This window comes from Natrix helvetica, assembly GCF_964273705.1.
Source record: "Natrix helvetica genome assembly, chromosome: 1".
Taxonomy (NCBI): domain Eukaryota; kingdom Metazoa; phylum Chordata; class Lepidosauria; order Squamata; family Natricidae; genus Natrix; species Natrix helvetica.
In genome coordinates this window covers 179,277,617-179,305,550 of record NC_138548.1, presented here as the reverse complement: position 1 = coordinate 179,305,550, position 27,934 = coordinate 179,277,617, and the positions used below count along the sequence as shown (strand labels likewise).

At 35.6% G+C, this 27,934-nt stretch overlaps 1 protein-coding gene across 2 annotated transcripts; it reads left to right on the top strand.

The window, feature by feature from the left end:
* Positions 1-209: 209 nt before the first annotated feature.
* On the top strand, positions 210-25,947 carry RFTN2 (raftlin family member 2). 2 transcript variants are annotated; one of them, XM_081934440.1, is made up of 10 exons: positions 210-426; positions 886-1,032; positions 3,280-3,463; positions 6,703-6,814; positions 8,503-8,821; positions 10,214-10,417; positions 13,021-13,139; positions 15,207-15,310; positions 22,206-22,284; positions 25,112-25,947. In XM_081934440.1, exons 2-10 carry the CDS (start codon positions 894-896, stop codon positions 25,376-25,378), a joined length of 1,527 nt encoding a protein of 508 aa, XP_081790566.1. In that variant the 5' UTR covers positions 210-426; positions 886-893; the 3' UTR covers positions 25,379-25,947. The 2 variants fall into 2 exon arrangements, with proteins under 2 accessions (XP_081790566.1, XP_081790567.1); XM_081934441.1 differs by lacking the exon at positions 210-426 and having other exon boundaries at positions 602-1,032.
* Positions 25,948-27,934: the final 1,987 nt, after the last annotated feature.

Genomic DNA, 27,934 nt, shown 5'->3' with positions numbered 1-27,934 from the left:
AAGTGTTCCAGAAGATAGTAATTAGGAGGGAACTTTCCGAAGACCCATTTTTAAAAATGAAATTGGATTACCCTGATGATTGCTCCACTGATTGTTTTCAAGAAGGCAATTTAATCATTCCAAACACTATGATTTCACCACTCTAGTTAAATCTTTTTGCTTTACTAGCATGATGTGTAGTTTTCCAGCTGCCCTAAGAAAAGGAAGTAAGCAACTAACGCTCACATTTAAAATAGAGTTGAACTGCTTTTCATTTATTTTCCTCCCCTTTGAGATGCCAGAAGCAATTTCCTTTTAAAGTTGACTTCCTTTCTGGAAATGATTTTCTTCTCAGACCATGGTGAAGCTCTCCATCCTATTTCTTTGACTTCATTTGCTAGTTTTATTTCTTTTACTGGCCATTGCACTGAAGCAGATCTTCTGACTGTAAGTAATCACGCTAAAGTTTTGCTCTAACTTTTTTGTTTTGTTTCTTTCTTTTCTCATCATTATCAGCCAGCCAAGAGAGACAGACAAAGCACTCATTGGTGCCCTCTGCAACAGAACACTATTAGGGGGCTGGCTGTAAATTGACGTGGCATGGAAAATCTCTGCTCACTTTGTAGCAGTTTGTATTTTTTTGAAAGAGGAGTAGTACTCCTCCTGAATTTGGTGCCTGGTATCCTTAAGAGCGGTTGTGCCTTGCTGTAAATATGGAGAGAAAAACTCTCTTTTTTCTAACTTGGGAGCAGATCGGTTTCTGTTTGGATGTTTGGTTAACTGCAATAAAGAGGATCTAAAACACATTGCTTGTTTTTAACCCGTCTTGTGAGAGAAGCCAATTTTGTGTCTCCAGAGTTTCTTCCCTAGCTTCTCCTTACTTTTCCCCTTACACCCATCCGCCAGGTCTTAAGATGGGGTGTGGGCTGAGAAAGCTAGAAGATTCAGATGACAGCAGTCCTGGAAAAATATTTTCAACGCTGAAGAGACCGCAAGTGGAAACAAAAACAGACTCTGCTTATGAGTACATATTGCTGGATTTTACACTAGAAGGTATGTATGAAGTGTTTTAACCTTTCAGAAGAACATATTGTATAAGCCAAATGTCTTTCTTATGGTTAGATACAGAAAAAAAAGTTTGATTCATTTTCCCCTACTGCTTATTAGATTAAGGATTTAGAAATGTTTAGAAACATTTCTCTGCCTGTGCTTGTCATACCTGGGTATCTCTGAAGAAATATATCACTTTTCAAGACCTTCAGAATTAAGCTGGAGCTATTGATAGTAAGTGGAACATTGAAGATATCAAATACAAATATAGTTGAAAGTACTCTTCTTTGTTTTATACTGTTCACGGACATCTGTGCGGTTAGAAACAGGCTATCCTGTAGGGCTACTTCCTTCTTTTGTAGGGTGTCTTGTTTCTAACCAACTTCATGTCCCAGAAAGTTGAAAAAATAAACAAATAGTCCCAGATGGCTTCCCACTAAGAACAGGCAGCTCTGTTCTGCAAAAGTTGCTTTTGGGAATTTTTTGAAGAAGTTTTCATAACGCTATTTGGGTCTGTACATCAGCTTTTTTGTGTAGAACTTAGTAGGTATTAATCCAAAAGACAACTTGCATATTACAGTCATCGTGAACATGGTCATAGTTATAATTTAAATAGAATGATTTTATAATGTACAGGATACATTATGAAGTGTTATACAGTACCACTGAACTATATGTTAGCTTTTTAACATTTTTCTTTGGTTTTGGATGAAATAGCTTTTGTTCATTATGAGGAGAAAAAATAGTAACAAATACTCTGAGTTTCATGTTTGATTGTCTAAAATTAAATGCAACTATATTAGTTATAACTGCATTTGGCTTTTGATTTAAATCACACTATTATTTTATTTTAATGGGTAGTACGATTGATTTAAATATGCATTTTTTCAGCATTATGAAAGTACTTTGATGGAGATTATTTCTTGTAAAAATAATCATATTGCTTATAATTCAAACAACTGTTAGCAATTTTATGCAGTTACTTTTGTAACTGAGGTGATAGATGAGAGAGAGAGAGAGAGATGACTGCCATTTTTCGATCACGTATCATAATGAAACAAGCAGTTGGATCAAATCTTGTCCTACTACTACTAGAAGACCCTTTCCATTTCTGGCAATTAGGCAAAACTCAATGGAGACTCCTATTGGGGCAAACATGGAGGCAATGAAATCCAGCAGTAGAACCTGAGATGGTAAAGTTAAGTATGAAGACTCCAGAAACAACATGAGACTAAAACCAATTATTGGGGTTGCTTTCTTTTCCTCTCTCCTTCATATTTTATTGATACTGGAGGGAAAGGTGAACAAAACTGCAATTATTTGCCAGCTTCTTTATTTTAGAATACGTCTAGTCTTGCTATACATTATTGGTTATACTGAGACGTGAAAAAATTCTGCCATTTATGAATCACAAGCTTCCTATTAAGCACAGTATCCCAGTATGCTTTCTTTCTAGTTTTTTTTAATATCACATTATTACAAGGCTTGAAAATAGTTGGACAGTGACTGGTGTCAAAAGCAGAACTTCATATGTGACTGGTGTCTACTCAAACTCCTTGAGTGTGTATAATAGAAACAAATACCTAATTCAGATGTGCAATATATATAGGCCAAAATCTATTGTGATATAAACTTCCGTTTTAAAAATCACTTAATAATTTAATAATGCTGTGTTTGTTTTGCAACCACAACAAATATAATTTGTTTAACTTTCTCCCTGTACCTGTTGTTATAATGATTAACGGTTCAACACTTAAGTCCCTATATTCTGTTACTGCTATAGTAATAGAAGCCACATGCAATACTGTACTTTTTAAAGTAGTTTTTTTTTAAATTGATTGATTGATTGATTGAAATATTGCTTCTTTTCCCTTACAACAGCTGTCTGAAATTATTTGTTAAGTTCTTTTCTGAAATTTCTATTTTTCTTGGACTTGGCTTCTCTTTTTGGCAATATGGAATGACTTTCACACCTTGTGCGACCCTGCTAGGTGTATGTACTGTTAGCATCCAATCCTGACTTCTCACATATTCCTCCCAGGAGCACTACTCCTACCACTATGATGAGGCAGGGCAGCAGGACTTTGGAGGCAGATAGTGTTAGCAAATATCTGAAGTGAATAGTTAGTGAATAGTGGACCCCTCTACTGATAATGAATTGTTGTACAACTGTACAACTTAATCTTTACAAAAAGTTATTTTAAATGTTGCATTCTACATCAAGTATTTCTGTTGTTTTAATCCTTTTAGTTATCTCAAATCCAGAAATTATCAAAATATGCTCTGTTTTGGATATTGCAAAGAACGTGGAGAAGTATTATAATAAAGGATATGTGGTAGGAGCTATTCATCCTGTTTTACTGTCACCTGGACAAAGAAGGAATTTTCCAGCAAGTCACATCTATCGAGTTGTGCTTGTGCGTCTCAAATTCAGGTATGCCGTACAAGAAATGCTTAAATTCTAGCAAGCTTTTGTATTGAGTGGAATTCCTTCATTGAAAAAAATGTTCCCTGCTTTAACAGTAAAACCATTATTATGACAACCACATCATAATTTTGTTGCATCTTAGAACCAAATTAGATCTTGCATTAAACTGCATGACTTAGTTTATTCCCCATGTAAAATAGCTGTTCAAATCTGGAGACTTGCAAAAATAAAATCCTCTCCATCCTCCATAGTGTATTGATGAGTCCCTGATGGCTCTTTCCCTTTAGAAATGGGAAATGGGGGAGAGGGATGCAAGCAAGCAAGCAGTAACATCAGATAGAAATAGAACTAAAATAGTACACCTTTTATTTCCTTCTGACATTTTTGTTCTCTTTGCATCCTTGCCCGTGCATATCTGTTAGTGGAGATAATTTTTTATGCATCTGAGGAAGTTATATCCAGCACATGAACGTTTATGCAAAAATACATTTGATAATCTTTAGCTAGTCAATAGATGGTACTGTAATTGTGACCAAAAATGTGACTTTCCAGCTATACTTCTGAGATTCTTAAATTAAATCTCCAATGAAGAATTGCTTAAAACTGAAGCTGAACTTAAACATAGTTCACACAGAACATTAGGTACTTATAGGAAAGCAAGCTAGAAAAATAGGCTTTGTGAAATCAATTTTAAGTAGCCTTTTATATATTCTTATATACTGGGTGGATATCAGTTCATATATTTGTACATTTTTACCAAACTAAAATTTATGTTGTAAGAAATTGGGCATTATTTTACTTGTCCAAGGCTGCATTCTCTGATGTCAGTCTGTTTGTTTCCCAATTGTTGGCTTGTTCTAAAACTATGCCAAAAACCTGAGCCAAAAGTGACTATAACCATCTTGAGAAACATCTCAGTGTTTCTTGTTTTCTTACTGACAAGCCTCTTTTTTGTCTGATTCATTTTTTTAACAACCTCTTTGTTCTTTTTTACTCTTTCCTCATCCTGCTCTACAAGCAGATTATTGGGGGAGAGGCTGATTACTTTTGAAAGCATGATCAGAACTGCAAGTTGCCCTTTATAGGGTTATTTTATTTATTTATTTATTTATTTATTTATTTATTTATTTATTTATTTATTTATTTATTTATTTATTTATTTATTATTTATTTATTTATTTATTATATTTTTACCCCATCTTTAATACTTTTACATACACAATATTCCTTTCTCCCCATTTATTTTCTCAGCATGAGAACTGTAGCATTCTTAAATAGGAGGAAACTATCCAGAAAAAGAACAAATATTGCAAGAAAACACCCTACCTGACCTTAATGTATATTTGTAACACTAAAACTAACACAATAATCTTATCTTTATTATTGGCATATTAATATTAATATCATGATATATAACAAAAAGGCCACAGATATTAGTTCTAAATGTATTCTTCTTGAGAGCTACTTACAATTTTTTATTTATTGAATTCATTCAGGATCAACTTTTGAAACTCTTCTGAAATATTTCAACATAGCTAAAAACTGTATTTCTAGGTTACATTATCTAAATGTGAGTGTAAGATGTTAAATGCTGTTAAAGTTCAAGATAATGAATATACTAAGCTCCACTTAAACCTTAAAATGTTAACTTAAAGCATTTCACAGGATAAAAGTTTCCAGTCCTGTCCTCTCCACGGCTATCTGCATGCACTTCATAAACAATGTAGGACAAGACAGTAACATTTCCTTACTGTTAGCTTCTTAAGCTTCAAATCTTTAAATTTAACTAATTGTTAGAAAACAGTTATCTTCTGACTTAGCAGTCAGTCATTTATTGCTTGTGTCTTTTTGGTGAATCTCAAACAATAACAGCTGTTTGTCATGATGAAACCCCTTTTTGAATCTATTTTGTTTGGAGCTGCAAGTCAAGTACTTTTTTTTAAGGGAAAGTTGAAAGATAGATTGAAATTATCCAATTCATTATCTTAGTTGGGCTCACTTTTCACATTCATCAAGCAGAACTCTAGAAATCTTTTATGTTGCTACATCACCTGGGGTTCCTCTGAAAACTAATGAGGATTCTCCAAGCTCCACAAGTGTAACAAAACTGCACAGGTCCTACTGAATCCAAGACTATTATCATCCTCTTGTTACAAGTGGTAATGCCCTCAGTAAAACCAGAACCCTAAGAATAACCCCAAATTTCCTTTTGGAATCCATCCAAAAGAATCCATCAGATGCCTGGAATAGACCAATCAAATAGGTCCTACCTTCCTGCTCCAAGGTCAACAGGGAGTGATCTGTCCAAGACAAGGGAGTGGGTGTTATATCCCAATGTTGCCACAGCTCTGAAATAAAAAGCAGGTATAATATGTAAACCCCCCCCCCCCCATATACACACATCTGAGTCAGGCCAGAGATAACTTAGCCAAGTTGATGATCAGCTTGATGACCATAAACTCCTGAGTTACTTCCAAATTCAGACTCAGGAATGACAGTTTCAAGTCTCACAGAACAATAAGCCTATGTACTCAGCCCCAGATTTAAGCTACTCAGCCAGGGAGGTCACTCCAGATTTCTCTGCTACAGTTCTGGGAGTCTTGGCAGTCAAAGACCTCCAATAACTTCCAGGACACTAGACAGCTCTACCTCCCCCATACTCTGCTTAATTTGGGCTAACTTGGGGAGGTTCTGCTTTATGGTGTCTAAGAACTGGCTTCCATAGCTCTGTCCTATTCCCAACTTAACCAAACAGTTTGCACCAAATCTCCAAACTCTAACCCTCAACAACATTTTTAATATGTCCAAATTCCTGCATACCTTGCACATACACGCAGCTCTGACCCCAGAACCATTACAAAAAAGTAATGCATTTGTAGCCCAAATTAAGTCTCTCAATCTTACCCTCACCAGGTTTGCATTACAGTTAAAATACCATCAATGAAACATCTTAAATATCTGAAGGAAATTTGCTTTTTAACTCACACATTTTTACTTGCATATTTCAGCAGAAAAATATTTAGTATTTAATTGAAATGTAAACAAGGTTGCTCAATGGGTAATTCAGTTCTGTTCCCAGCAACATGTGTGCGCAAAAGAATCAAGAATAATGGAAGAGCTACCCAAACAAGAGAGTTACCAACATTCAGTTTATAAATTTTGGGAATGAAAAAAGTTTTGCTTGCTGGTATTTTGCACAAGATCGATCACATTTCAACAAAGGCTGCTTTCTTTCTGTGTTTTAGTCACAAGAATCCACCAATGAGAGAGCCAAGACAACCCAGGCTTGTGATTGAAGAGTGCCCTTTAACGTATGAAAAACTAACGAACGAGGCAGTTAAGGAAGTGTTAGAGAAGGTATATGACCATCTTCACTGCATATTTTACTTTTCCTGTAATCCTACTCTGAGAACTCAGATACTGTTCATGAACAAAAGCATACATATCTAAAACTAAACTTTGTCTTGATCATAACGTAACTACCTTCTGGATCTTCTGTTTCAATCACTTCTCATAATTCCACATTTCCAAGAGGTTGAATGGGCAGCACTGCAGTTCTGTGGCATCACCAATACTATAAAGCAACCTCCTGAAGGGCATCAGGTTGGCCCCCTCGTCAGCTTTCTAGAAGCTTAAAAACTGGGTTGCTTTGGGGGGCTATCTTTGAGTCTTTCCCTGATGCAATCTTGCTTTTTGGTTTTTGTGTGAGTGGGTATTTGTGTGTTCCCTTTTGATCTTATGTAGAGCTAACCTGTTGACTTGCTTTTTTGTTATGACTGTTTTTATTGGTTTTAAATTCACACAAATGTTTTAACTTTTAAAGTAACCTGCAAACACTGAGAATCATTTGATTGCAGCAGAGCAGAAGCACTACAAATAAGGGTAGCACCCCATTTATAGACTCCTGCAATTGAGTTTTCCCGTAACTCTTCCCATTCCCTTTTGAGTCAAAGATGGGTAGTTGAACAAAACAGTGGTGGCAGTAGCTTTGGAAAATGTTTTCACATCCATTTCTTTGTGTTGGCCTGCTTTACATGCAAACCTGATTTCTAAATTCAGAAAAAAATATATGCTAGGATTTCTTCAGAAGAATTCCAGGGCCTTATTGATGAAATATTCTACTGTCTCATATATTTAGTTCTGTATGAAAATTGAGTCCCTCAACTGTTCAATAAAGTTTGCAGAATGCAGCCTTAAAATATTCCATGTTGACATTCTATGATGAAAAGTTGTATATCATGTTGAATGACAGCCAGTTTGGTCTAGTGGATAAGGCACCAGGCTAGAAACCAGGAAATTGTGAATGCTAGTGGGCCAGTCACTCTCTTGCACCCCAACTTACCTCATAGAATTATTGTTGTGGGGAAAATAGAAGGAATAAGGAGTATTAGGTATGTTTGCCACCTTGAAATATTTCTAAAAATAATAACGATGAAATATAAATAAATAATTCCAGAACATCAGCATTTATTAAACCTTTGCATTGATGTTTAAGACATTTCAAGTGTGTTTTAAGAGCAAATTAAGAAGTGTTAAGGCATCAGGCTAGAAACTGGGAGACTGTGAATTCTAGTCCTGAGTTAAGCAAGAAGCTATCTGGGTGACCTTGGGCCAGTCCTTCTCTGTTAGGTCTAGGAAAGAGAGAATGACAAACCAATTCTGAAATTTTGCAAGTAAACTGTGGGGATTTGTGCAGGCTCTTGTCAGGATTCAACACTGACTCAAAGGCAAAAATAAATAACATGAAAAAATCCCTTTACATGTCATTAATTTTTACCCAGATACAAATAGGCAAAAGAAAGACTCCATATATCTTGCTATTTGTAAAACTGAAGATACATGTTTTACAGTTAGTTGAAATTCTTGAATAGGTAGCTGTTTTATAATATTCATAGTAAAATAGATGTGCTATTTTTATTTATCAATGTATATTTCTTTCTGTGTATCCACATAAAACCATCATACATAAATTAGCTGTACTCTTTTTAGTGAACAATATGCATATCCACCTCACTGAATTAGTACTGTCTTTTTGAAAAATATAGGTCAATGATGCTGCTAAAAGAGGAATGAAGTTTGTTGGGTTTATAACCCAGTCTTGCTCTCAATCTAAAATCTGCAATGGTACAGACCTGGGTGAAGATATGGAGTCTGACTCGACACTATGCAGAAGGAACAGAGAGCAGAGGAACCATGATTCAGAGGAAAATGTTAGAATCCTGAATGAAGGGATACTGAGTGATCAATCCTCTGAGAATGGAATACAGGAAGAAATTCAACCTGATGTCAAGCCAGTACAAAAGACTGATTTTCAAGATGGAAGAGAAGGCTGTCCCAGCCCAAATAAATTCAAGGAAAAAGAAGGTATTTAAACACATCATCTATATCATCTACATGCACTATGTAGCTATCTCAAACTATAGAAGAATTAATTTTTAAGAACAATAGCTTAAGAGAAGGATTATCAAGCAGTACAACCATATTTGGAGGTGTTCAGAACTTAGGTTGCCAAGGACACTTAAGAATCCCCCAAATATTAAAGATTCTTATCTTTCCCAAGTTGTGAAAAACGTTTAAAAGGCAGATACAGCATCCTTCCCTCTAAAACCCCACAAGCCCAACACATTGCCCCTGCAAACCTGAGCAGATAAAAACTGTACACCATGTTAATATATTATACCTTCCATAGGATACACAAAATAATTATATCTAGCCTCTGTTGCAGCAATTCTCAGGAAGTACTGTTTATTATGTAAACCTTTCAGATTGTTTCGTAAATAATAACAAGTAAACAAAATCATTAATCTCCTATATTGTAACTAAATTTGCGTGACCGCAATGAAAATCAGGCAATAGGTGATGCAAAACTGAACACTATTGTTTTTTATTATCTTTTAGTGTCATCTGGATTATTGATCAAAATAAAGTAAATTTAACTGAGTAATTTAGAGAAAATTGGCACTGACTTTATTAGAAAAAAATGGCATGGTGGCACCCAGCCCCTCACAAGTTGTAAAACAAAGCCATGCTATAAAAAATGAATTATGGGCACAGAGAGAGAGAGAGAGAAAGATGAATAAAGGGAATCATAAAAAGTAGCAGCAAACAGTTGAATGGGAGTAGGTGGAAGAGGAGGATAAATTTGGTTAAAAGAGAATGAACTTTAGAGAGAAATATCAGTGTCATGTGGATAATTTGGCTGGGAATATTAGGATGTAGAGTTGCCAAGTTTAGTTTGCAAACTGGCAATCCAAGTGAGATGTCCACAGCATAGTTATAGCTGCAAGATTATTGGTGAGATGTATGACGGTAGCTGCAATAGATAAACCAATTAAAATTTAAGAATGGAAGTGTAGGTATTAGATGCTAGAAAAAGACAGAGTAAGAAAAATCCTGTCAATACAATACATAAAGGGAAGAAAAACATTTTGCAAATCACAATGTAAATTGAAAGAGGAGATTATGTTCTGTACAGAGAAAATGAAGAGTTTGAATTTAAGCCCCTGAATTAAGATGGCTTTCATGGTAGGATTTTCCAACATTTTAGCTTATATATTGAAGGATTGATATATCAATTTGAATTAAAATAGTATTCAAATGTCATGTTGGACTTTTATCCATATGGATTTAATTTGTATTCTTAATGCAAAAATGTAATGTTGTAGATTTTTTTAAAAGTCTGTAAATATAATCCTATTGACATTTTTACAACGCATATTACCCTAATATCTTTATTTCATGTTTGTTTTCCTTCAGACACCAAACTATATACAGTTTTCAATGTCTTTGAAGATGATTCCATAAGTTGGACCTATCATGATGGTATTTTGTCTCTGAAAGTGTCAAGAAAAGGACCTGTGATTAGTACATTGGATGCTGATTGGTTAGATTTAACCACTTTTTATTACAGACAAGGGTTGTCATTAATTGACTCTTTTGTGTGTTGGGAAGCCTCTAAAGGTAAGGATAATGTTGCTCTTTTTCATACCTAAAAATAAGGATATTAGCAAAATTCATTCAGAAAATTCAAAACGATACAAAAAGACTGTGTGTGCAAGTTTTAAAATAGGCTGCAGAGTAAATAAAGACAGTGGTCTGTTTAATTCAGGATAGTTAAATCTTTCAGATAAGGCTTGCATCTGTCACCCACCCACAGTTATAGATGCTACATTTATCACTCATTGGCTTTCTCTCCCAGGGAACTATTAAAAGATCACCAGAGGGAAGGGAGAAGCAATGAAGATCCCCTACCAGCTGTTGTCTATGCGTATCACTTGTTTCTCACTGTAGAGAACCAACTGTTTTGAGCAGAATGGCTGGGGGAGGGGAAGTCTCACTTCCTTTCCTCCCACCAAGAGAGAATCAAAGAGAGAAAGAGGGATTATTCACCCTTAATTTAGGAGTGAAAAATAAGAACTACTAATAACTGGGCAGAAGAAAGCTATAAAGAGGCTTGGAGAAGATTAAGCAGTTTTTCAAACTTCCAATTTGTTCTTGGTAGGAGAGGTCAAGTATAAATTCCCAGATTGATCTGGCCTTCCACTTTGAAGTGAATTGCTTAAAAAGATAACCAGAAATAAAAAACTAAACCTGAAATGTTTGCTGTCATGGAAATTTTTTATTAAAAAAAAAAGAGATGATGAACTCCCTATTACATACATCACAAGAACAGCTGGCTTACACATTTTAAGTGGTTTCTACAGGAAGAATTAAACATGTGAATCACACTCAATGTCGCATTTGTTTTATGCTGGCCACCAGAAAGAAGAAACACGTGTATAAAAATTTTACTCTTATTTATATCTAAACTATTTACTTTCTAAAATTTAATTGAATTTCTTATTAAAGGTTTCCAGAGGATGGTAGAGGACAGTTCCTGGAGGAACGTTGTCCATGGGGTCGCGATGGGTCGGACACAACTTTACAACTAACAACAACAAAATTAAAACTAGACATGGAGTGATTTAAGAAATGAACTAATACATAAATCTCACAGATGCAGAGGACTCTGAATTCTTAACATATGCATTCTCCTTTTAAACAGAATTTTTAAAATGTAATCTTTCTAAAAGTAAAATAAACAGCAGATGACTTACTTGAAGCAAGTAAGAAGGTTGACCTAGAATTTGCTTTGCTGTTGTACATTATTTGCCTTTTTATTTGGAAAAAAATGAGGTTGTCAAATTCATTTTGTGCTTAAGAAATGTACTGTATATTCCAGCACTGGCGAACCTTTTTTGGCTCATGTGCCATAAGGGGAGGGGAGCGCAGTGGGATCATGCGCAGGCATGCTGCACCCATAATGCAATGTGCGACCCCCCACTGCGCATGCGTTCATGAGAGGCGCTCCCCCCCCATTTTTTGCATACTTTCTTCACAGTCCCTAGGCTCCAGAGGGTTTATAGGAGACTGGGGACGGCGAAAACAGCCTCCCCCACCCCTCAGGAGGCTTCCCTGAAGCCTCCGAAGGGCAAAAAACGACCTTACGAGCAAACCGGAAGTCACTTCTGGTTTGCTCGTAGGGTCGGTTTAAGCCCTCCAGAGGCTTCAGGGAAGCCTCCTGAAGGTCCCTGAAGCCTCTGGAGGGCTTAAACCGACCCTACAAGCAAACTGGAAGTCCGTTCCCAAACTTCCGGTTTGCCCATAGGGCCATTGTTTTGCGCTCCGGAAGCTTCAGGGAAGCTCCTGAAGCCTCCAGAGGGCCTCCAAGGGGGGGGGGGGGCAGGGAAGGCTCTTTTTGCCCTCCCCAGGCTCCAGAGGCTTTATAGGAGAGGGCGGAAAATGGCTTTAAAATAGGCTGAACTCAGCTGGCCAGTGCGCATGTGCGCACTGGCCAGCTGACAGGGCAACATCTCGCGTGCCCTGACAAATGGCTCCGCGTGCCACCTGTGGCACATGTGCCATAGGTTCGCCATCTCAGACATGTTCTCTTTATATTACATCTACCAAAACAAAATTGAAATTGAACATAGCTGAAAATAGTACAACCAGATCTGGGGTGGGGTGGGTGGGGAATCAAAACAGCTGCTTGATGACAACAAGGACTCTTTCACATCCAAGATTTAATGACCCTAATTATTATTTAGAAATGTGTAATTCAAGGATAAATACTAACTTCAGCCGAGTCTGAAAAGCTTTTGTAGAAGATTAGACACTTGTATATTATTTGAGCATGCTGTTAGTAATGAATGTGTAATGTGTCAAAAAGACAACTTTAGTGGGGGTGGGGGTGGGGGGTAATGGCCAAATACACTTTGGTCTCTGACCTCATTTCTACCCGTTCTAACCCTACTCATCATAGGAACCTAAGATATGTGACATTTGACAGGAAAAAAACTTAACCACCACAGTCACTTAGAAAGTAAGATGGGCAGTGTCTAAACCTTACATAAATAAGTAATATAAATTAACCAAATCCTCTTCATTCACAATCATATCAGAATGATCATGTGTGAGACAGAAAAGGAAAATATACTCCTCTTAATACATAAGTATAGTACTATACAGTTTAGATATTTTTTAAATTATTATTTACGACTTTTCCTTTTTTTTTCTTTCTCTAGCTGACTTTGGGTCCAAATCATTAGAAGGGTTATTTATATATGAAGAAGAACCGGGGTTTCCAGGTTCAGAGAGGAAAGGAAATGATGCTATTGTTGTAGAACAATGGACTGTCATTGAGGTAATTCCCTATTTTTGTTTTTGACAATTTAAGTTACTCTTCCTGATTAATTTCAAGGGTTTACATAAACTCAGTATACATTAGAAAAATAATCAATATGTGAGCAAGTTTGTGATATCTTGTAATTTTAAACGTATTTGAGGTTTCAGCAGAAAATAACTCACATTTCAATTATCATTTTAGATAATCATTCCTTGTATATATCTTTGTTTTCTAGTGTCCATAAAGGCCAAATCTTTACAGTAACAATGGTAGGGGTAAAAGTTGTTGATAATAGGCAGATAGGCAGTGATTAAAGATAATGTTCTGTTTCAATTTTCCATATCCGTCTTTTCAACCATCCACTTTTTGTTAAGATGTCTGGTCCTATAGTCTCTCAACTTCTATTCCCCTGCTATATTCCTTCTTGTTAGCAGTAAAAGGTAGCAAAGTCCGTTCTTATACAGTAAATTTGTTGGAACAACTCAGATCCAGAGTATTTTGTCTGTTAAATCCAAATTACACTGAAGACTGTTAAATAGAAGGTTTACTATATTGCCATTTCTGTGTCACATATATTGAATACCGGTAGTTCATGCTGAAAAGCATCCTCCATTTGGATTTGTATATTTTATATGTTGCAATGCAGGACTCTTTGTCATAAAGAAGCGGCCATTCGCCGACAATGCATATCTGTAATACACCTCCACTTGGAAGAACAAAATAATTACTCATTTCATCCCACAAAAAAGCTGATCAGTTCAGTTCCCCAAGTTATTCCATAAATAAGTGTTGACAACTAGAATAAATGTCTTTGATTAGTTTTAAATTATATCAGAAATCATTGTATCATATATGTCAGGGACAAATAATGAAGTCTTCAGAACTTTTAAACTTTGATTTATCTCAGTTAATATACTTAAAGAGAAGAAAGGAGCTGTGAAATAGTCCAAAACATCTAGAAGTTGCTGAACTCTTATGATTGCTTCAAGTAACTCATTCAGGCAGCTGTTGTAGTGTGACTTTTGGAATTCAGAAAGAGACAGGAATAAACTGGGGGGGGGGGGAATCTCCATTCTAGAGAATTTCATGTACAGATGAAGGAGAATTACACACTGCTTAGTTTATTCTCCCTTTCCCACCTTTTTTATGATTTAAAAAAAAGGTCCAACAGTAGTGATATGACTTTCCATGAGGGGAAAGTCCTCTCTCCCCATCCATCCATCCATCCATCCATCCATCCATCCATCCATCAACAGATAATTTCTTCTTTGTTCTTAGCTCTTCAATCTACTTACATCAAAGTCACAATATATAAGTACTTTTAGGTTTAATCACATTTAGAAATTAAAGAGAAGATTAGGGAAAACGCTGTGAGGAACAAGAACATTTCTAGACCACACACACACAAAATCTTTTGACCTGATGTAATTTGAAATTTTTTGGACACTATACGAGTAATAATATTATTTGTGTAATGTAACATAACACTTTAAAAACTATTATGCTGCTACAGAAAAAAAAATTATTTAACCAATGGAAAAGAAAATGATGTGTATCATAACTTTTAAAATGTTTGATAAGTCATATATATTAAAAGTATATATTAATGTAATTTCCAGTGTGTTGTAAAACTGAATAAGATTGCTACTCCAGGAATGGGATTTCATTTGTGATTAGACCAGCATTGAGTTGCTCTATTATAGTAAATATTATAAAATCAGATTTTGGCATGCATATCACAAATGGACAGAAGTTTTGGCTTGTGTTTTCTACACTAAAAATAAAATGGAACTAAAGAACTGAATTTCTTTAGGAAAATAAATATGTAATTGTCAAATTTCTTTCTATAAACACACCAGAACAGTAATAGGAAGAAACATAACTATGCCAGAAAAGTATTTGTATGTCTGTGCATGCATGTGCGCATACTGTTCTTATTTTTTGTATGTTAATGGTTAATCATCCTTTTTTAATATGCCTGGATCTTTGGGTTTCCCCTCCTTCCTCTCCACATTTCGTGGTTAGTCTGTGGAAATGCTTGCCCTATTCTTACATATATATTTCTTTATCTATTTTTGTTAACAGGGCAGTGAAATCAAAACTGATTATGGTCCTTTACTGCACACTTTGGCTGAATTTGGCTGGCTTTTAACATGTGTGTTACCTACTCCTGTCATCCGACTGGACAGGTAGATGAAATAACAATTTTTCTTCCTATTTCTGGGAATGTAATTGAATACATATATTAATATTATATATATTATAATATTAGATATATATATAGAGAGAGAGAAAGAGGGAGGGAGAGAGAGATTGAGTTGTGTCTATACGTATAAAATATTTTTTAAAATATCCATGAAATTTCAGCAATCTAATGTGCAACTGCTGAGATATGGGAAATCTCATGAGATTTTGGTATTCTTGTGCATGATTTTGAAAGACTGAAAGGATGGTCTGATGTTTCAGACCACCATTTGAGATTTGCAGAATGGTGGCTGAATCAGAGACTAGCCCTACATTTTTCCTCTTGAATGGATCATTGAGAAACTTGAATTTAAGAAATTAACTGAACATTAAAAAAAAAACTTAAATTAGGAAATACTTGTTGAAATATGAAGCTGAGGACTACTTGCTAAATACAACAAGAGTATACAGGTAGTCTTTGACTTACTTACAACAATTCCTTTAATGACTCTTCCAACGGCATTTGAAAGTGACTTATGACCATTTTTCATATTTATGACCTTTGCAGCATCCCCATGGTCACATGATCAAAATTCAGATGCTTGGCAAATGACTCATATTTATGACGGTTACAGTGTCCCAGTGTCATGTGATCACCTTTGTGACCTTCTGACAAGCAAAGCCAATGGGGAAGCCAGATTCACTTAACAGTGTTGCTAACTTAACAACCGCTGTGATTCACTTAACAATTGTGGCAAGAAAGATTATAAAATGAGCCAAAGCTCACTTAACAAATCTCTCACTTAGCAATAGAAATTTTGGGCTCAACTGGTCATAAGGTGAGGACTACCTGTAAAGCAAACATGAGAATAAATGGAATAATTAATGAATGATTCAGAACTACACAAGCAGTAAGACGTGACATGTGACATCTCCTTGGTCTATGTATTTATGGATGATATCCATGCTCATCTCACTCAAATGTCCATCTGAGAACACAACAAATAGCTTAGTTGTCTGCAAAAAGAAAGATTTCATATTTGCAAATATCTGTATTGTCTTCCATGTTTGTGATTTTTCCTTTTTTAATATCTGCATAGGACTGTAATGGTCAGCTGTAACCAATAGCTGATTTTTAAACATCCATTTGGTATTTAAGCATCAGATAGCACAATTAAACAATCTCTCTCTATGATACCTCCTAGGCAGCTGGCCCACTATTTCAATAACAATTGCTTGAGCAGAGGCGGGGGTGGAGGGGACCTTTCCATATAATCTGTTGTAGGGCAGAGTAATTTAGGAATTGATTAAAGCAATTAGATATTTATTTCATGAGAATTAGCCTAGGTCCTGCACCAATTCTCTTTAACTGAAAGGCAGCATCAGTATTCCAGACAGCTGTATGATATTTTTATTTTATTTCTCACAGGAATAACATCAATTTTTGAATTCCCAGTTTAAAAATAATACCTTAGAAATATTCATCTACAGATTAAAAAATAACATTTAAAGTGTTTTCTGAAGATGAGCGTTTAAAGTTTGAAATGCCTGAATGAAATAAGTGTCTAGGAGTATCATCTCCCAGAATTACATTTCCTGCCTATTGCACGCTAAAGTGATCAACTGAGAAAAGTTACCAGGAGATATATTATCCCATTATTTCCATCAGTATCTTTGCAGACCAAAAAGCATGTCTTTCAAGAAGAATAAGCTTAGCTCATATAGAATGAAGGCAAATAGACTCAGCTCATAAACTCCATCCTTATCTTGAGTATTTGTCGATAGCAGAAGGGGCATTAGGGGAAAAAAGGAAGTTTGAAATATTTTATAACCAAGGGACTGTTGCAGGAAATAGCATTTTAGTCATTAAATAGCTATCGTGGTAGTAATGAATAAGCAAAACTGTATCGTATTTTTTGGAGTAATAATAAATAGCAGTCCTTTCTGAAAATAAGGCATGCAAAGATGGGTGTAGATCATGAACTATAACTTTCCTACACATAGAGGGGTAAAGGCAGCTGTCATCACAGCTGCCAAATGGGACCAAAGTCACATGCCAGCTAGCTATTCAGTATGCGTACCTATGTCCATATATGCACACAAACACATACACACATACATTTAACCCTGTTCTTTATGCCAGGTTTAGAACTATTCTTAATTCCACATATCCTAATATTTTATTGTATCAAACTGGATTAAACAACTCACCTAGTCCCTTGAACTATTATACAAAAAAGCAATACAAATACAAAACTTATTTTTATCATATGCAATTAAAGAAATACTAGTCCACAAAGAAAGCATTCATTTCTTATGAAGATTTCTGAACATAATTATTTAATAGGAGAAAGAAGAAATTGCACATATTTAAAAGGAAGTTAAATCTGCTTTTCTAGCTAGTCTTCTGAAAAGGACTACCAAAGGTAAAATGATTTTCAAATATATTTTACTGATTATATTTTATTTATAAAATTTATAGGCCACCCATCTTACCTCAAGGTAACTCTGAGCGGCTTACAATATAAAAGATTATTATTATTATTATTAATCCATTTTATATGCCGCACCCTCTCCACCAAGGGACTCGGGGCGGCGTATAAATACTATACTATAGATACTATAGATAAAAACTATATAAGCTAAAAACATAAATAAGGCAACACAAAATCCAAACATTACAAGCCAATTAAAAGACATGGAGGCCGGGAGCGGGAGGAAGAGAAGAGAGGTGGGATTTGTTGTTTATCAACCACCTCCACTGTGATGTTCCCCCATTGGAGCCCCAAGTTAACTGGCAAAGCCAAGTTTGGACTATTGTACAACTGATGGGGAATTGATAATTTCTCACCTTATACACAGAAAAAATATTAATATAAATAAGACACATATTACTATTGTCTTCCTGATAGTTTTTAAATCACTGGTGTATCATTCCAAATAACACAACAATCTACAAAAAACGGATGTGTAAAAGTGTATTTTGAGCATTCGTTTTCTGACAATTAGTTCAACCTATCTACTTCTTCCTTTAAAAACATATAGGTGATCAGAAGGGACCAATCCAATATAATGTGTTGGGACAGCAGCCTTTCTTAATCAGCTATCATGGGGAAAAAGTTTTTTTTTTAAAGTTAAAAGCTTTCTTTATCAGCTTCTTAAAGCAAGTGATTTCAGCCCCCATTTATTGACTGTGGACTATGTGAACCTGCCAGGCAATTGGATCAGCCACAAGAATGATACACAAAGCATTTCTGCACAAAGGAATCTGTAGCCCAGAAGCCTGTTTTGGCACATTCATGGCTAAATCAGAGTCCTGACGCATCTGGGAAATTGGTTATAAGTGGGGAAGATGTTTTTTGGTTCAGTTTTAAAAGTGCAGTCCAAGTTACTGAATTAATTAAGTCATCTTTTTTTAAGTACTCTCTCCACCTGCCAGAATAGACTGCTAGCAATTGTAAATTATAAACGTAGTTACTACTTTCATTTTAAAAATTGAGGAAGTGCTGCATTAATTTGTGTGAAACACTTTATACTCACATTGTCATGCGACGTTGCTCACATGGTTAAAAAAAAGAATAACATGTTTTTCAGTCTGCAGTTCTGTTTTTCCCACAGACTTTGAACTCTGACCTCAGTACGCAAGTGGAATATTAATAGCTTTTACTTTCTACTAAATGCAGAGAAGTTTTCTTTTGCATCAGTTCACACACAGTTTCTTCAGAGGATTACAGAAATATTAGCATTTCCCCCCAAATAATTCTTTAAATCCTGTAATTAGAAGAGTTTCTATTTTCACAGTAAGATTTCCTGTTGTTCCTCTCCCTAAAGTAGACCCACCAAAAAACAACCATTGTAGAAAAAGTGTCCCCCCCCCCCTAGAAAATGGGGACAGTAGCAAGAAGAGCTACTGGAATTTCTCCCTTCTTACACATATGAAAGCACTTTTTTTGCTTGCTCAAGGTTTAGATGTCACCCCGTGTACCCATGGGTCATAGGATTCCTTGGAGACCACTTTCCAGAAAACCCTTTCAAGGAGTGGAAAGTCCCAAATGAATAAAGCTTTAGAAAAGGTATTGGGCTATTTCAGGGGCAAGTAAAAAAAAAAAAAGCACTCAAGCTCTCTCAACTCTTGCCCACAAGCCTGACCTTGGAGGAAATTGTAAGCTTTCCTTTGCAGTGAAAGGTGGAAGTTGTCAAACATGGATGGAAGGGTACAAATGCTTCTCTGTCTTTAGATCTGCCAGCAGGGATTTGGACATTTTAGCATGATTGTCATTAATATGGTTCACATTATCTTTACTAACTGATCATAACAGAAATCAAGGTGATACATCCTGTCAAAACAGCATATGATGCATTTGATGCATTATGTAATTTAGTCTTCCACTAAATTATTATTTATTTATTTATTTTCTTGTAGTTATTCCAGTATGAAAATAAGCAGAACAATCCGTATAAATTCAATTCTTACTGGTGAACAAGTCCAATAATGCCATTAAATATAATCTGCAAGCAGTAAATTAAAAAGGCAAAGCTATGATAAATATCTAGTTGCAGCAATGTGTTTTCTTCCTCATTTTTCGATCCACGTCCACCTATATCTTTTGTTAAGACAAAATATGAAAAGAAAATTCAACATATAAACAGATTCTTTTAATGTACTTTCTTTCCCTCCTTCATTGAAATTCAGGGGCAATCCCAACTTCGTTCAGTTCAATTGTGAATTTATCCCCTGACATTTATCGTGTTCAGCATTTTAATAAGGCCAGGTCTATTTTAAAGTTGTTCTTTAAAGCAGCTTTAGTACTTCAGCATGGAACATTTCTTTAAACTTAAAGTTTTAGCCATGAGTTAATGCCTTTGATGATTCTATGGTGTCACAACATAAAATAGGATATAGAAAGATGACTTGTTTCAGATAAATTCTTAACCTCACTCTTTAAAAAAAAAAAAAAACACCAGAAAAATAACCGAGAAGTCCCCTTTTTCTCTTGTCTTTCTAATGTCATCCATGAGCATTCTCAATGGAATCCCATGATGTTTACAAAGCTAATGATTGATTGATTGACTGATTGTTTGATTGCCAGGTCATACTGTTGCTAATATCAGACACTGTATTAAGCCAATCTTCTAAATCACTGTTTGCAGAACAGGTGATGCATTGACCTTGATCAATCTTGAACAAATTAATCCTGGTGAGAATTTGGTTGGATGCGTTGATGAGAATCTATCAGGAAAAACAAGGGCTGCAGCCTAGACGAAAAATAATCTTGGAAGACACTGCTATTGTTGCCAAAAGCAAAACACCCTCTCCCTCCAAAGCAAAAACAAATCAACAAAAAAAGTCATGTATATGTTCACAAGGAAATGGGAATATCTGGAGGGCAAATTTAACTTTTTGGGATGAACATAATAACGATGGAGCTCACATAGCGTGCCAAACTAAAACTAAACAAACCACATTGGTTCTTTGCATAAAATGTGGACCCAGATGATTTGACAATACTTAGGATGAAGGAAGCTCTTTCAAGACAGACAAATGTTGTAATAAGAATTTATATAATAAAGTAATAAGAATACTATTTTTCAGAGTATAAGATGCACCTTTCTCTCCCCCCCCCAAACAGGGTGAAAATCTGGGTGCATCTTATACACTGAATACAGCATTTTTGGCCTCCCAAAACCCCACCCCCTTTGCAAAAATGGATGTGCAGAGGGTTTGGGAAGCTTGCAAAGAGCTTCTGGGGGTTGGGGGGGGGCAAAAATGAGCAAAAAACCAGGCTGTTTCCCCCCCCCCCCCAGGAGCACTCTGCAAACCTCCCAAAGTCTCTGCATGTCCTTTTTTCCCAAAAAGACCGTTTTTGCTAAAAACGGGCCGTTTTTTGCTCATTTTTGCCCGCTCTACCCAGCCCCCAGGAGCACACTACAAGCCTCCCAAAGGTCTGCATCTTTTTTTTTTTTTTTTTTTTTTTTTTTGCAGAGGGTTTGGGAGGCCTGCAGAGTGAAAAAACCTTTTTTTATAATTTACCTCTTCAAAATCATGGTGCGTCTTATACTCCAGTATGTCTTATGCTCCGGTGCTTGTTATAGTCCCAAAAATACGGTATATGTCATGTTTATGAAATTAAAAAAGTTAATGAAGACAAAAGTGCTGCCTTAAAATACTCATCAATACAGCTCATTAATTCCAAGTTCAAATATGACTTGGGCACATTAGTGCTAGGGAAAGCCAAATATGTACTATTTACATTAACAGATCTAACAAATGTGGGCATGACTAGCTGTTCATGCACTGAAGATAAAGGTAATTTTAGAGGCTGCATTGCCTCTGAATAAATTTTGCTAGTACATTTAAATATTAAGAGAAAAATTTGCTTGGAAAATCATAGTCAGTAATTTCATGAATATGAGATTGATGTTCTATATATTTTTTTTGTATGGGACATTTCATCCTCAATTTTTCCAGAAAAATCAAAATATGATGGGATGACAGATGACTTAAAAAACTTAAGGGGGAGATTATTTTGGAACAATGTATAAAGAAAACCATAAGCTACAACATTTAGCATCGAAAAGAATTGTTTGGTAGATAGAAATGAAGTGGCTCCTGAGAACAGGGCCTGATGGCAGAGGAGATTCCTCCCTTGCTGAAATAGCATACGACTGAATCTGTGGTGACTGAAAGGAGTACTGTCTTTTTTGCTGGATGCTAAAAGGAAAGCAATATATAAATACATGTGTTAAATACACGCACAAGTATGTTTGTTGTATGTGGCACCTCACTAATAAAATTTGGTCCAGTTTCGGCCTCATTAATTCCAGTGAATACTATAGAATTGTATGTGAACAAAACCAGAGAAAGACAGAATTTTAAAAACAGTTTATTTAATGTTTCAGTGAAGGCAATCTGGCCACTAAGCAAGTTGTTTTCCTTCAGCGGCCAGCTATGGGGAATCCAGCTGTCCAGATACCTGAGGTAAGAATAACCTTCTGAAATAATCCCTGCAAAACCATCTGAAGCTCTTAGGCATGCCCCTGAAGTCTGCAACACCTATATGACAATATGTGAAAGAACTCTATTATTACTGAAAGCACTTCTTTTTTCCATACCATTATAAAGAGCGCATTGTGTAGAGTTATGCAATTACTAGGATGAGCTATTTGACAAATTGTTATCCATTTCCTTGTGAGATAAAAAGGACATTGAAAATGAAAGATTCAGAATACTTTGCCAAAGTGATGTCCTTGGATGATCTTTTGCCCATTTCCTTATGCACACTGTCCATTATTCAGCTTTTTTAGCAGGATTTGGTGAAACTAATAACTGTTTTATTTCTGGCTTGCAGTCACATTTTCTGTGTAGAATCCTAAGGGCCTGAACTGATTAACATTTTTTTTCTTAACAAGGCATCTCGCTGCATATTCCTGTCCTCTGTACTGCCACATCCAATCCCATCCCTTTAAATCTTTTTGGAAGCCAAGTTGCCTATAGAATGAATATTGTATTTTGAGATTCGGCATTGTTAGTTTATCTCATGAAAGAAAAAAGGATCAAAGGAAATAGCCACAAAGGACTGTTAATGATCAATTGTTTTCTTTGCTCATTTTTTCTCTTTTCTTCCCTAAAGCAGTCTTGGCAACAAGTTACTAAAAATGCCTAAAGTCTGAAAGTGTTTAAAGGGGGGGGGGGGGGGATACAAGTTGATGACATGTTTTCATACTTAGTCTGGACACCAAAGAAACAGATAACTGAAAACTGAATATGAGAAAGTTTATCCCTTTTTAAGAGGTTGCATTTTGCAAATGCAGGGCAAGCATGACTTAAATTCTTAGAGCCATTCATTCATTTCAGTAATCACTTCTCCAGGGCAGCCCCCTCCCTTCTCAAACTTCTTTTGACAGGCTCCCCTGAAGAGGGTGAGCTATTATGCTAAGCAAGGGCGGAAAAGCAGTCTATTTCATGTTTCATGACACCTGCATCTCCTTAAATTTTTTGGGGTGGGAGTGAAGGAAAGTAAAACAGATGGAAGGGACAGGAAAGCAATTCACATGCCAGTATTGTAGACCAAATCCATTGTTTCAGAAAAGAAATACATAAAAGTTTTTCAGAAAGTTTTATTCCTAGAATGTCTCAATGAAGTATTTCTTTCTAATTAGTTTTATGTTACAGCAGTAGCACTTAGATACTGCTTCACGGTGTTTTACAGCAGTCTCTGGCAGTTTACAGTGTCAGCACATCGGCCCCAACAATGTGGGCCCTCATTTTACGACCTCAGAAGGAAAGAAAGTTGAATCAACCTTGAGCAAGTCAGGATTGACCTCCTGGCAGTGTAATGTAGTTAGCCTGTAATATTGCATTCTAACCACTGCACCACCATGGTTCTAAATAGACTAAGGTTTTGATTTGCTGAGCAATATCACATTGGAATTGTCTCAATTAATTTTAAATAATTGGATTTAAAAATATGATATACTAATCATACAGTAACCACTGTAAAAAACCCTAGTTGATTAAAACAAGTTTATAAATCTGTAATGTTGTATTACTCATTTAATGTATTAACTTATAAGCTGTTTCTTACAGAAATATTTGCTTCTAAGTCATTGAATTAACTGTACTATGAGAGTAACAGGAGATTAAAGAAGGACCATTAAAAACATTTGGTCAAGAAATTTGGGGGTTAGTATTTCAGTTCCAGTTAATAATACTAAATATACAAAAGTGGCCTTTGGAAACTGTATTTTAAAAGCTAAAATGTTTTTTAAAAATTTCCATAAGACTAGGAATCAAATATTTAAACTGAAAACCATAAATGCATTCCTATTTGGATGCATAAAACTTTTAATTTATATTTTAGATTTAAATTGTTTGAGGGTACAATCATCATCAAAGTTGCTATTTTGCTTTTAAAAATATCTATGTATAATTATGCTGTTTAATTATAAATCACATGTGTTGTGATGTGCAATTCAAACACATTTTCCAATTCAGACTTTATTTTATGCAAAAGAAAGGGTGGGTGGGTGATTTGCTAAAATAACTTGGAATGAACAAGAATACTGTTTGAAAACCTTGTACAGCAGTGGCTCAGAAAGTAGCATGATCTAGCCAACCCTGTCTTGGATCAGACTCTAAACAGGATCAACCCTGATTTATTCTTGGATGGGACGGGAGATTATTAGGGAATCCCAAGGCTGAAGAACATCACAAAGCCTGAAAGGTTGGTAATAAAGTAGTATGGACATGAAGTCACTAGGATTCAAATTCACTATGAAAGAATTATGCTAACACTGGACCCTTAATTTAGAGTTTTATTTTAAAATCCTTCTAATAAGTTACCTCTTGGCAAATACGATTGTTAGTTCAAAATGAGAACCAGCATTGTTTAATGTATACAAAACAGGACTAGATTAAGGATCCAGTAGCACTTGGGTTTCTATGCTGGAGTGCCAGATTTATAGCCTGTTAAATTGATGGTTGATTCCAACTACCGGAAAGGAATGCTGGGCAGACATTGGCAGAATCCTCTCTATTTAACATCTAAAATCTTTTCAATCTCCTGGGAACTTGGCATGGCTCTGTGCTGGCTATACATAATTATGAAGACAGGGATAAGGAACTACATTCCATAATTGGATTTGGTTGTAGAAATACACAATAGATGTCAAAGCTTGCTTTGTGAAAACAGCCAGTGTGTGGGGAAAAAAATCTAAATTCAACTTCTACCCAGCCATTCTAAAATCCCAGTTCATATTCAGAATGATCCCTGCCTATATCAACTATAAAGTCTTTTTTATTTCAGAAAAAACTTACTAAGCAATTTGGAGAAGAAAAGTTGAACATAAGAAGTGGAAAAGTTGGATCAGATACAGCTATTTCTCAACCTGTCCAGCACATGCAACCTGCAGAGGAATTCCATATAGCACCTTCTCCACAGTGTTGGCCCAAGGATGAATCTGCCCAGTATGGAAGCTTCCCTGCATTCAAGAGTAGCGATGGCATGCTTAGAGAACTGGAGGAAGGACAGTTTGACCAAGAAGATGGAGTCACTCAAGTTACTTGTATGTGACCAGAAAATTAATAAGAGGAACCTATAGGTATTTTGAATGTAAAAAGGTAATATTTTATTAATATGCATAGGCATAACTTTTTTGTTTCCTCAAATAGGTATATGTTGGAGTCATTTTTGCCAACTACATTGAGGAATCTATGGAACTATTTCTACTGCATTTATAGAATTATTAACTTGTACATTAGGTCAATTGTATTAGTATATTACATTCCTAGAACAATGCTATAAACTGCTGGTGGTTTTCTTTGCAATCTTCCTGGCAACTGGAAAGGAAACAGCTATAGACGAGCTGTTGACTTTTGCCCTGTTGGAAAGCATAACCTTTTCTACAGTGTGACAATATGATGCAATATTACTATTACACTGTTATAACCATAACAAGGATTAAGAATAAATTAAAATGACACAACCGTGTCATTACTGAGCTTCACTTTTACTCTCATTGTTTTTAAAATACTAAAATTCAAATGGTGATCATAAAACCTTTTGCTGAAATATCTGTGAGTGCTTTGTAACATGAAATTGTTGAGAAGTTGAAGAAATAAAGCTTTACCCAAATGCCTTTAGATTCTGTCCTGGGAAGCTGATTATTAATTTTAAATGTATTTTTTTTCATATCTGACTGCATTTTTAAAAAAGAAGATCATGTATTGCTTCTGTCTGGGGAAGGAAAAATGACCAGAGCAGGCAGAAAGAAAATTTAAATGCTGCTATAAATGGGGTATTTTGTCTGTATGAATTCTCATTTGAGGAATTTTCCTTAGAAATACACCAGGGAAGAAAATTACATGAGTTTTCTGTGCTCTGGACACTATCTATCAGCCCCTTTATCACTTAACATGATTTTCAATTTACTTCTATTTTTATTATATCTGAATAAATGATAGTCTAATCAAGGAATTTACTTCATTGAAAGCATACCATGTATCCCTGTCCTGTTATTAGATCTGAGAAAAATTCACAATGGTCTCTATTTTCCAATAGAGCCACTTTGAAAACAGGTGGACAAATTCCAGTCTTTCCTATACTCCTGGCCATCTGCTGCTGTAATCACTGAGTAGGAATTTGTCCGACATAGTCAGAGTCAGCTGCTCAGTCCAGCATTAGATCATATTTTTTTCAGCAAATGCTTACAGCTGATTCCCCAACTGTGTTAAATTAGGAGATTAAAACGTTCCTGAGTGGACATATGCTTTAGGCAGAGTGCTACTATGCCAAACATTCATCTAAACCTCCACATGAAGCTGGCATGGTCAGAACGTTGAGGACCAAATGTTGCTTTAAAATATACTGCTCCATTTCTTTCATCAAACTGCACAAGTGAATGTTACAGTAACACAAGTCAAACGTTAGGATTAAGATTGAAATTTTGCATAGCAATTACAAATTTGAAGGTAGAGCTGTTAAGACATTCCTATATACCAGAGCATCCAAGTAAACAGCTTATAAATCTGGGAGGGTGAAGATTCATTTTCCGAGCTTGTGGGTTGGTCGGAGAACGAACCTTCACCCTCATCCTACACCCGAGGTACAGATATTCACCACTATTATGAAATCTGTTTCCAGGAGTACCTTCTTTTTACTGGAGAATCAGATAATATCTTTATAACCACTCCTAAACTGATAACATTATATTGTTTTCATCATTCTAATATGCAGATATTTTAAATAAAACTTATTTATAATTGCTCAAAACTAAATCCCACTATGCTGAGTATTATTTCTAATATCTAAAAATATAGGCTCAATTGAGGACAGTATTAAACCTTAAGGAGGAAAACATTAAGTTCTACTAAAAATATAGGAAGAAAACAAAAACTACAAAAGAACTTAGCAGTAAGTAGTGTGTTCATTGCAGGTGCATATTTCTCATTTCCTTAAAAGTCTGGATTGGTTTTGGCCTTGAGATAAGAATAATTCTTAACTGCTGCCTTTAAGCAAGAGGAAGTGACCAAGATATCATCAGCTGGCACTCAACACCACTTCTGTTTGTATTGGGATAGTTTCACCATGCTCACCTTTAAAAGCCATTTTGTGAAAGTACGTGCCCCTGCACAGCAAGTATTTTATAGTTCACCTAAAATGTATACTGTATTTTAAATTCCAAAAGTTCTTTTCAAAATTAGTCAACCATTGCCTTAAACTTTCTCCAATTGGAAACAGCTCAACTGTCTGTTAAGGGAAGACGGGGGCTATCCAGATTCAGAAATGGGGTTCACTATGAGGTTAAAATTATTTTAAAATAATACCACCTAAAGATCACCACTATCCTTTAACTCTGTAATGGCATAATTACAACACTAGGTTTCAATCATTCTGGATATTTATTTATTTACTTGTATTTGATTTCAATAGGCGCCCATCAAAAGGAGTGATTTTGGGAAGCCTACATCATAAACAATTTTAAAACAATACAAAATAAATATACATGGTTGCTGAGTAAAACTATTATCGTGGGCGATAATGCAGCCAAGAAATGAGAGAGGAGGGGCCAACAACGTGACGACACAATGTGCGGTCTCAAATGTCCCGAAACCGCTGTTGTTTCTTTTA